The 12,036-nt window shown below is 42.6% G+C and overlaps 1 protein-coding gene across 4 annotated transcripts in view; it reads right to left on the reverse strand.

The window, feature by feature from the left end:
- Positions 1-12,036, reverse strand: part of Ge-1 (Enhancer of mRNA-decapping protein 4 homolog Ge-1) — a 166,085-nt gene that overhangs the window by 106,664 nt on the left and 47,385 nt on the right. For all 4 annotated transcript variants that reach the window (XM_076187801.1, XM_076187800.1, XM_076187799.1 and 1 more), the window contains 2 exons: positions 9,558-9,740; positions 8,727-8,890 (listed from right to left, as the gene is read on the reverse strand). In XM_076187801.1, the coding sequence (XP_076043916.1) occupies positions 8,727-8,890; positions 9,558-9,740 (347 nt within the window). The remainder of the gene's footprint in view (positions 1-8,726; positions 8,891-9,557; positions 9,741-12,036) is intronic.

Raw genomic sequence — 12,036 nt, forward strand, 5'->3', positions numbered from 1 at the left:
TTTTAAAAAATTATTAGACAACTTTATGGATGGGGATGACAGGTGGTGATGGATACGGAGCTGCCTAGTGTAAGCCTTATGGTCTTTTGTAGTCTCCTTTATTTCTTATGTTCTTCTGGATGACGGGTCATCCCTGCACCTTGTCCACTGCCCTGGGTCAGAAGCAGTGTCGCAAGACATAGCACATCCACAGCAAGGTCGCTTCATTAAATTAACGACCCCCACTCTCCGTCCCCCCATTGCATAAAAGGAGATGACGGGGAGAAATCCCTTCGGGCTGCGTCAAATTTTGCTCACACATAATACCTCACCTCACATCCCCCCACCCATTCCACCCCATGCATCACAACATCCTCCATATACAACCATTCTCCATTCACCCCTATCTTCTGTCCTCTCCCGTCCTTCCTCAACAGACATTCCCCTCTTCCCCAAAGCCCCCTTCACCCCATCCATCCACCTCATCCTAGGACGTCCCCTCATGTTCACTCCCTCCACATCTGCCTTCCATACCTCTTTTACTAGTCTTTCTTCACTCATTCTTTCCATGTGTCCAAACCATCCTAATATTCTTTCATCAACCCTATCTCCCAGCTTTTTTTCCACCCCTGTTCTCCTCCTCACCTCCTCATTACTCACTCTATCTAGCCTAGTAAACCCCATCATACTTCTCAGACACCTCATCTCAAACACATTCAAACTCCTTCTCTCTTCTTCTCTTACGTTCCATGTTTCTGCCCCATACGTGCTGTTGGCACAATCACTCCTTCATACAGTCTCCTCTTAGCATCCATTCCCAAATGTCTATTCCTCATTACACTCTTTAATCCACCAAGGCATTTACTCGCTTCTCTCAATCTACATTCTACCTCCACCTTCACTCCACCTTTTCCTGCCACATTTGCACCCAAGTATCTAAAACTATCCACTTCCTCCAGTCACTCTCCCTTAATGCTCACTTCCAGTCTACTGCCACTTTCACCCCTTGTACATCTCATCACCTTACTTTTACCCACATTTATCTTTAGCTTTCTTCTATCACATACTCTTCCAAACTCTGTCACCAACTTTCTCAATCCCTCCTCCGATCCTGCCACATGCGCAGTGTCGTCCGCAAACAACAGCTGGCTCACCTCCCACTTTCTCCATTTTCTTTAACCATCTCCAATCCCTGACCCACTACCCTTGCATTTACCTCTCGCACTACCCCATCCATGTATAAGTTGAATAGTCAGGGCGACATAACGCATCCTTGACGAAGTCCCACCTTTACCTCGAACCACTCACTCTCCATTTCCAATCCTGACACAAGCTCTACTACTCTCCTAAAAACTCTTGACAGCTCCTAGAAGCTTTCCTTCTATCCCGTATATCTGCATAACCTCCCACAGTGCTTTTCTGTCTACTTTGCCATAAGCCTTTTCCAGATCCATAAAAGCCCAAAAAATATCCTTCCCCTTTCCTATAGCTTTCTCACATATTTGTCTTACCACAAAGATCTGATCTACACAACCTCTACCTGTTCTAAATCGACACTGTTCCTCACCAATTACTCCTTATGTTCCTCTCCTAATCCTCTCAATCAAGATCCTCCCATAAGCTTTCCCAACTACATTTAACAAGCTAATCCCTCTGAAACTACTACATTCACACTTGTCCCCTTTTCCCTTGTAAAGTGGAACTATGCAGGCACTCCTCCAGTCCTCCGGCACTCTACCCTCTCTCCAGCCAGCAAACATCAAATAACCTCACTAGCCAGTCCATCATCACTGTACCTCCCTTTTTCAGACATTCTCCATGGCATCCATCCAGACCAGGTGCCTTAACTGCTTTCATCATCTTAACAACTGCCTTCACTTCATCCTTCCTTATTTCTCCTCCATTCTCCTCACTCATCACGGTCATTTTCTCAGCACTTCCCACTGCAGCTATCTTTCCCTCCTTATCCTCCTTCACATTTAGCAACTCCCTAAAATATTCTGCCCATCTTCCCCTTACTGCCTTCTCTTCCATTATCATCTCTCCATCTGCACCTTTTACCTTTTCTTCTCTACTTAATTCGCCTCCTCTTCCTCTCTTAATTTCTTTCCAAAACATCTTTTTATTACTTTCAAAATTTTCTGTCATACTCTTACCCCACTTAACATCTGCTCTCCTCTTTACCTTTTGCTTTACTTCTCTTTTCTTTTCTTTGTACCTCTCATATGACTCCCTCATCCTATTTTGTAACCAATCTGTGAAAGCTCACTTCTTCTCTTCTACAACCTTCTTTGTTTCCTCATCCCACCATTCACTACCCTTTCTTCTATTTCCCCCTGTCCTTCTTGTTCCACACACCACCCTTGTACACTTTATGACTCCCACCTTGAACCATCACCATTCCTCCTCCACACCTAGCTCTACTCTATCCTTCACTCCCTCCCACTCCTCCTTCAGCTTCTTTTCATACTCCTTCTCCTTTTCCTTTTCATTCAAAGAGTTCACTCTAAGCACCTTCCTACCTTTCGTCCCTTTCCTCTTTCTCCATCTATCCTCCACTCTCAACTTACCTTTCACCAAAAAATGATCTGATATTCCCCCACCCTCTCCCCTTAGCACATGTACATCCTTAACTCTTCCTATCATAGTCCTATTTACCACTACATATTCCATTAGCGCTCTATCTACCATGCTTCCATCCACCACCCTCTCCCATGTGTACTCATGCTTGACTTTCTTCCGAAACACAGTATTTGCTATCATCAACTCTCTTTCTAGACACATTTCCACCATCAACTCTCCACTACGATTCTTTCCTGGAACTCCACATTTCCCAACCACTCCATCGATTGGACCATTTCCTACCCTAGCATTAAGGTCTCCCAGTACTATTACATTGATACTTCCTAAATCCTCTATGCACTCATTTAAATCTATCCAAAAGGCTTCCCTTTCTTCTACACTCTTCTCACTGCCAGGCCCATATGCACTTACAAAGACCCACATCTCCTTTCCCAGTTTCACCTTTATCCACATTATCCTTGAGGAAACCTCCTTCCACTCGACTACACGTTTACCTATCTCTTCACTTACTAGAATAGCCACCCCTTCCCTCCCTCGCCCTCTCTTCACTCCTGATAACCTCCCACTTACACTCCCAAACTTACACTCACCCTTTCCTTTCAACTTGGTTTCACTCAAAGCCAATACATCCATCTTTCTTCTCACAAACATACTATCTATCTCTTCCCTTTTACTCTCATCTGTACCACATCCACGCACATTAAAAGACCCAAACCTTAGGGTGCTGGTCCGAAAACTCCCAGACCCTCTTAGGCGAGAAGAAAGGGACGGGGATTGGGACTAGGCATCCTTCTCCTTGTAGCCCCACAGGGGACATTCCTAAACGAAAAAGTAAAGGCATAAGACGTGAATTTTAACATTAAGAAATGCTGTATACAGACGCTCGTCAACTTACGTCTTAGTTACGTTCCAAACGGCCGAACGTAAGTTGAAAATGAATGTAAGTTGTTACTGTACTATACATCCGTAAATTCTATTACCGTATCTTATAAAACACCCTAAATCATTAATTATACACATAACATTGTAAAATAATAACATTAATTTCAAATAAATTAAATTCAAGCAACATAAATTGAGATGGTGGAGGAGGAGGAGGAGGGGGAGGAGGAGGATGAGGCAAGGCATGTTCAGTTTGTTGTTTGTGCAATGTAAACAATGGACGCAGCGTCATGCGCAAGTATCGTTTGAACTACGGAGAGCGCGCTAAACTAAAAAATTCACTCAAAAAAAAAAAAGTTTTACATTTTTTTTTTTTACAGTCAATTCAAACGCAAAATCGAAAAAATGTAAAACAAATGAACGTAAGTAGAGGAGCGTCTGTAATGAAATTTGGAAAAAGCAGAAATAAAAACTCGGGTCAATATAAAATTGGTACAAAAGGAAGTAAAAAAAGTTGACTCAGAGAGGGACCTAGGAGTAACTATCTCAAACAACATGACACCAGACAAACATGTCAACAAATTAGTCGGAGAAACTTTAATTTATTAAGATCAATGAAAGTGGCCTTTGACTACATGGATGAAGAAATTGTAAAGAAAATACTAATTACACTGATAAGACCAAAATTGGAATACGCAATATCTCTATGGACACCTAGTACCGAGGGAAAAAAAAAAAAAAAATAGAAAGATTTCAAAGAGCAACAACAAAGATGGAACCAACAATTTGCAATTCGACATACAAACAAAAATTGGACAAATTTACCAACCCTAGAACAAAGAGAAAGGTGATTTGACAACGATTTACAGAATTATGAAAGGTTGTGAAAAAGTAAAGGGAGTTTTCAGACCAGCACCCTAAGGTTTGAGTCTTTTAATGTGCGTGGATATGGTACAGATGAGAGTAAAAGGGAAGAGATAGGTAGTATGTTTGTGAGAAGAAAGATGGATGTGTTGGCTTTGAGTGAAACTAAGTTGAGAGGGAAGGGTGAGTGTAAGTTTGGGAGTGTAAGTGGGAGGTTATCAGGAGTGAAGAGAGGGCGAGGGAGGGAAGGGGTGGCTATTCTAGTAAGTGAAGAGATAGGTAAACGTGTAGTGGAGTGGAAGGAGGTTTCATCAAGGATAATGTGGATGAAGGTGAAACTGGGAAAGGAGATGTGGGTCTTTGTAAGTGCATATGGGCCTGGCAGTGAGAAGAGTGTAGAAGAAAGGGAGGCTTTTTCAATAGATTTAAATGAGTGCATAGAGGATTTAGGGAGAAATATCAATGTAATAGTACTGGGAGACCTTAATGCTAGGGCAGGAAATGGTCCAATTGAGGGAGTGGTTGGGAAATGTGGAGTTCCAGGAAAGAATCGTAGTGGAGAGTTGATGGTGGAAATGTGTCTAGAAAGAGAGTTGATGATAGCAAATACAGTTTTTCAGAAGAAAGTCAAGCATAAGTACACATGGGAGAGGGTGGTGGATGGAAGGGTGGTAGATAGAGCGTTGATGGATTATGTAGTGGTAAATAGGATTATGATAGGAAGAGTTAAGGATGTACATGTGCTAAGGGGAGAGGGTGGGGGAATATCAGATCATTTTTTGGTGAAAGGTAAGTTGAGAGTGGAGGATAGATGGAGGAAGAGGAAAGGGACGAAAGGTAGGGAGGTGCTTAGAGTGAACTCTTTAAATGAAAAGGAAAAGGAGAAGGAGTACAAGAAGAAGCTGAAGGAGGAGTGGGAGGGAGTGAAGGATAGAGTGGAGCTAGGTGTGGAGGAGGAATGGGGATGGTTCAAGGAGGGAGTCACAAAGTGTGCAAGGATGGTCTGTGGAACAAGAAGGACAGGAGGAAATAGAAGAAAGGATAGTGAATAGTGGGATGAGGAAACAAAGAAGGTTGTAGAAGAGAAGAATCGAGCTTTCACAGATTGGTTACAAAATAGAAAGAGGGAGTCATATGAGAGGTGCAAAGAAAAGAAAAGAGAAGTAAAGCAAAAGGCAAAGGAGGCAAAGATGAGAGCAGATGTGAAGTGGGGTAAGTGTATGACAGAAAATTTTGAAAGTAATAAAAAGATGTTTTGGAAAGAAATTAAGAGAGGAAGAGGAGGCGAATCAAGTAGAGAAGAAAAGGTAAAAGGTGCAGATGGAGAGATGATAATGGAAGAGAAGGCAGTAAGGGGAAGATGGGCAGGATATTTTAGGGAGTTGCTAAAAGTGAAGGAGGATAGGGAGGGAAAAATAGTTGCAGTGGGAAATACTTAGAAAATGACTGTGATGAGTGAGGAAAATGGAGGAGAAATAAGGAAGGATGAAGTGAAGGCAGTTGTTAAGATAATGAAAGCAGGTAAGGCACCTGGGTTGGATGGATGCCATGCAGAATGTTTAAGAAAAAGGAGGTACAGTGATGGTGGACTGGATGGTGAGGTTATTTAATGTTTGCTGGAGAGAGGGTAGAGTGCCAAAGGACTGGAGGAGTGCCTGTATAGTTCCATTTTACAAGGGAAAAGGGGACAAGTGTGAATGTAGTAGTTTCAGAGGGATTAGCTTGTTAAGTGTAGTTGGGAAGGCCTATGGGAGGATCTTGAGTGAGAGGATTAGGAGAGGAAGAGGGAGTAATTGGTGAGGAACAGTGTGGATTTAGAACAGATAGAGGTTGTGTAGATCAGATCTTTGTGGTAAGACAAATATGTGAGAAAGCTATAGGAAAGGGGAAGGATATTTTTTGGGCTTTTATGGATCTCGAAAAGTCTTATGGCAAAGTAGACAGGAAGGCACTGTGGGAGGTAATGCAGATATATGGGATAGGAGGAAAGCTTCTAGGAGCTGTCAAGAGTTTTTATGAGAGTAGTAGAGTTTGTGTCAGGATTAGAAATGGAGAGAGTGAGTGGTTCGAGGTAAAGGTGGGACTTCGTCAAGGATGCATTATGTCGCCCTGGCTGTTCAATTTATACATGGATGGGGTAGTGTGAGAGGTAAATGCAAGGGTAGTGGGTCAGGGATTGGAGATGGTTAAAGAAAATGGAGAAAAGTGGGAGGTGAGCCAGCTGTTGTTTGCGGACGACACTGCGCTTGTGGCAGGATCGGAGGAGGGATTGAGAAAGTTGGTGACAGAGTTTGGGAGAGTATGTGTTAGAAGAAAACTAAAGATAAATTTGGGTAAAAGTAAGGTGATGAGATGTACAAGGGGTGAAAGTGGCAGTAGACTGGAAGTGAGCATTAAGGGGCGACTGGAGGAAGTGGATAATTTTAGATACTTGGGTGCAAATGTGGCAGGAAAAGGTGGAGTGAAGGTGGAGGTAGAATGTAGATTGAGAGAAGCGAGTAAATGCCTCGGTGGATTGAAGAGTGTAATGAGGAATAGACATTTGGGAATGGATGCTAAGAGGAGACTGTATGAAGGAGTGAGTGTGCCAACAGCACTGTATGGGGCAGAAACATGGAACATAAGAGAAGAAGAGAGGAGTTTAAATGTGTTTGAATTAAGGTGTCTGAGAAATATGATGAAGGTTACTAGGCTAGATAGAGTGAGACATGAGGAGGTAAGGAGGAGAACGGGGGTGGAAAGGGAGTTGGGAGATAGGGTTGATGAAAGAGTATTAGGATGGTTTGGACACATGGAAAGAATGAGTGAAGAAAGACTAGTAAAAGAGGTATGGAAGTCAGATGTGGAGGGAGTGAACATGAGGAGACATCCTAGGATGAGGTGGATAGATGGGGTGAAGGGGGCTTTGGGGAAGAGGGGAATGTCTGTTGAGGAAGGAAGGGAGAGGATAGAAGACAGGGGTGAATGGAGAATGGTTGTATATGGAGGATGTTGTGATGCATGAGGTGGAATGGGTGGGGGGATGGGGGGTGAGGTAGCATGTGTGAGCAAAATTTGACGCAGCCCGAAGGGATTTCTCCCCGTCTTCTCCTTTTATGCACTGGGGGGGGGGGACGGAGAGTGGGGGTCGCCGATTTAATGAAGCGGCCTTGCTGTGGATGTGCTGTGTCTTGCGACACTGCTTCTGACCCAGGGCAGTGGACAAGGTGCAGGGTATGACCCGTCATCCACGAGGTGCTAAGATAAGAGGGAGGGTGGAGGGGTGAGGAGTGTATTCAGGGATGGAATGGGTGGGAATGATTTTATGCCTTTTTCTTTTTGGCTACCTCCCTTGTAAGGGGGAAAAAGCCTTGGTATATGTAGGTATGGAAATTCTTGATAGGGATGATCTACGAAAATGGGACAGAAGAGCTATAAGAGGACACAAGAAGAAACTTCAGAAAGACAGTTACAAAAAAGATCTGAAAAATAATAGTTTTCCACACAGAGTAATAGATATCTGGAACAAACTGAAAGAGGAAACAGTGAGTGCTAAAACTATACATGACTTTAAGAAAAAACTGGATGCGGAAAGATACAACAGCGGGTCACTACAAGCATAGCTCTCCTCCTGCAAAATACAACTAGGTAAATGCACAACCATTCTCTACTCACCCCACTTGTCTTTTACCTTCCTTCCTCAACAGACATTCCCCTCTTTCCCCATGTCCCTTTTACACCATCCATTCATCTTATCCTTGGTTGCCCCCTCATGTTCACTCCCTCCATTTCTGCCTTCCACACCTCTTTTACTAATCTTTCTTCACTTATATTTTCCATGTGTCCAAAGCATCCCAATACTGGAAATTGTGAAGTGTGTATAAAGTATAAATGCCCTAAACATAGACTAGTTGTCAGTGTGCAGATGGCAGGGAAATTTAATGAAGTAATTGCAATGTATCTAAAACTGGTACAACAACATCTGTTTCTTATTATAGTAGATCTTGATACAAGATATTGTGTGGCATCAGTCATCACCAACAAGTCTGCTAAGACAATGGTTGGCAACATCTTCAGAAATTGTTTGGTACTCCAAGGAGACTTCTCTCTGACAATGGATTTGAATTCAATAATAGTGACATGAGAGAATTTGGTGATCTGTTTGGTGTTCAAATTTTAAAAACTGCTGCAGAAAGTTCATGGAATAATGGCACATGTGAACAATTGAATACTATAATTGATGACACAGTGCTAAAAGTGTCTGTATATATATGTGTAATGAAATCCAGTGACAAATCTAAAATAAACACCCATAAAACAAAAATGTAGTAGCACATTTAGTAAAATGTTTCTTTTGCTTTGTTTCTCCAACAGTGGGTAATTTAAAACATGAACACCCATGTTCATGTACATATCATTAACAGTTACATTTCACTTACTTGAGAAGGTGGTGTGGCAAGGGTGTTGGGGGTAAGGCTATCAGGTGGTGGCGGTGGGGGAGGAGGAGCCCCTGTATTAGATGCTTCCCCACTAGAACCTCCTTCTGCTTCAGAGATTGAGGTGCTGAAGCTCATACTCAGGTCTGTTAGTCCATCCCGAAGTACTGAAAGAACATAGGTATTACTCATGAAACCGAAACACTGATTCCTTGCATTATTTCTAATTTCCATACAGTTCTTCAAACCAATTATTCATCAGTTACTTCCAAAGAAAGGTGGCTAGGTTTAAACCATATGAAACTTGCATCACATTTGTTTTCTAGCATTACTCAGTTCATCCCCACAGTCCCCTTTATTGAATAGGTTACTTTACCTTGGTCTATTCTAAACATTCTTCTCCAACTCATTCAGTCACCCACACCATTTTTCACTTGCTTGATATTCTAACCAAGGGCTTGTATGACTCCATTCACAAAGGATTTCCATGATCTGCCACTTTTTTTCACTACCACTGCCACAGATTCATGCATCCTTCAAAAATATCTACATAACCAAAATCACCTCAGTTAACCTGTTCTACTCTTTCTTTCAGTACCATCTGTACAAGGCCACTCATGAATCCTAACATTTCTTACATCGTCTGTTATACATGAAACCATGCTTCCATATTCAGAAACAGACGTATGAACACATATACTTAGGTGCCACGCCTTAACGTCTCCACACCCAACATGACCCTTTGTCATGTCTCTACATGTCAGTCTTGATTACCCCATTACATTTATGTAACATTGTGTTTAGAACATCCACAGATTCAACTTGGTCACCTACCTATTGAGTCTTGTGTAGATGCCAAGTCAGCAGAAGCTATTTGTGCACTGTGGCCTGTAGGAACAGCTGGTTGGAAACGCAGTGTTGCCTCCTGCAATGATTTGGTGTTGATAAGGGTGCACCGTAAAACCACACCCTCGACCATGTCCATGCTATCGCTGTCGTCATCATCATCATCACCAACTGGAAGAGACGAGGTCAAAACAAGACCTTAAACATGTTATCCATAAAAACCAGGCCACATATGCAAGTCCCTAAATAAACTGGATTATTATGTGGCATGCAAAAGCAAATGCTTTCCATGAACACTTTCTTAAATCATGACAATATTCCTACACTATACTTCAAATATTTTCATACATACATACATTATACCAAAAAGGCCCTTTCCCCCTTATTTATATGGGTGATTGTCACAGCTAAGGCATCCACCCACCTTTCACCAGTCCAATACCCATTTGTTGTCACTTTTATTTAAGTTCTTTGTGGGTGAGGGGCCACAAGCCAGAAGCAATGCAGCAAGACACAGCACAGTAGGGCCTCACAAATAAAGCTGGTTTACTCCCAATGCTTCATTATATGGTGACCCTACCCTACTCACCAACTCAAGAATTTACAGAGCAGTTGTCAATTTATCATCCATTCACAACCATTTTCCACTACAAACCTATCTCTTGCCTTCTCCCTTCCCTGCTCAATGGACATTTCTCTTGTACCAATGACCCCTTTCACCCCATCCATTCATCCTATCCTCAGTCTTCCCCTGGAGTTCACTGCATCCACCTCTACCTTTCACACTCTTTGCTAGTCTTTCTTCACTTGTTCTTTACACATGCCCAAAACCATCTCAGGATTCTTTGAACAACCCTATCTGCCAGCTCCCTTTCTAACCCCACTCTCCACCTCGTCTCTTTTCTCCATCTTCATAACCCCTATCATACATCTTAAACACTTCATCACAAACACTTTTAAATTCGAAGTCTGTCCCATACAGTGTCAGTCAAAAATCACCCCTTCATAGTCTTGTCTTTGCATCCATCCCTAAACATCTATTTCTCATGATAATTTCATTCCCTTAAAGTATTTACTTCTTTCCCTCACACTTTACATTACCTCAACCCACTCCTCCATTCCCTACTATATGCAACCTTAAATACTGGAAACTAACCATTTCTTTTAGTCCCTCACCCTTAAGACTTAACTCCAACTCACTACCACCATCATCCTTTGTACATCTTATTTCATTACATTTACCCACTTTTACTTTCAACCTTCTCTTACATATCCTCCCAGACTTCATCACTAGCTGCCTCAAACCCTACTTTGATTCAACCACACATATCTCACATACACTCCCAAACTCTGCCTATCTTTTACTCCACTGCAATTGCCATGTCATCAATTAACAACTGGCTCATCCCCCCACTTTCCTCCACTCATACTTATTGACTCTAAATCCATGCCTAACACCTCTGTGTTTATTACCCTCACCCCATATATGTACAGATTGAATAATCATGGTGACATAATTCAACCTTTAAGTAATCCCTCCTTCAATTCACTCTCTCCATTTCCTAGTCTCCACCCTCAAATTCTAACATGCACATAAAAACTTTTGATAGCTCTCAAAACATCCCCCTACCTCGTACATCTACAACACATCCCATATGACCCCTGTAAACCCAGTCATATGCCTTCTCCATACCATACCATACCATACACCAAGCCTTTTTCCCCCTTACAAAAGGTGGTAGCCAAAAAGGAAAAGGCATAAAATCATTCCCACCCATTCCATCCCTGAATACACTCCACACCCCTCCACCCTCCCTCCGGTGACCCCCCCTCTCCGTCCCCCCATTGCATAAAAGGAGAAGACAGGGAGAAATCCCTTTGGGCTGTGTCAAATTTTGCTTACACATACTACCTCACCCCCCATCCCCCGGCCCATTCCACCTCATGCATCACAACATCATCCATATACAACCATTCTCCATTTACCCCTGTCTTCTGTTCTCTCCCATCCTTCCTCAACAGACATTCCCCTCTTCCCCAAAGCCCCCTTCACCATATCCATCCACCTCATCCTAGGACGTCCCCTCATCTTCATTCCCTCCACATGTGCCTTCCATACCTCTTTTACTAGTCTTTCTTCACTCATTCTTTCCATGTGTCCAAACCATCCTAATATTCTTTCATCAACCCTATCTCCCAGCTCCTTTTCCACCCCTGTTCTCCTCCTCACCTACTCATTTCTCACTCTATCTAGCCTAGTAACCCCCATCATACTTCTCAGGCACCTCATCTCAAACACATTCAAACTCCTTCTCTCTTCCTCTCTTATGTTCCATGTTCCTGCCCCATACAGTGCTGTTGGCACAAACACTCCTTCATACAGTCTCCTCTTAGCATCCATTCTCATATGTCTATTCCTCATTACACTCTTTAATTCACCAAGGCATTTACTCGCTTCTCTCAATCT

Source organism: Oratosquilla oratoria, chromosome 7, assembly GCF_046742065.1.
Source record: "Oratosquilla oratoria isolate Oo_2021 chromosome 7, ASM4674206v1, whole genome shotgun sequence".
NCBI lineage: Eukaryota > Metazoa > Arthropoda > Malacostraca > Stomatopoda > Squillidae > Oratosquilla > Oratosquilla oratoria.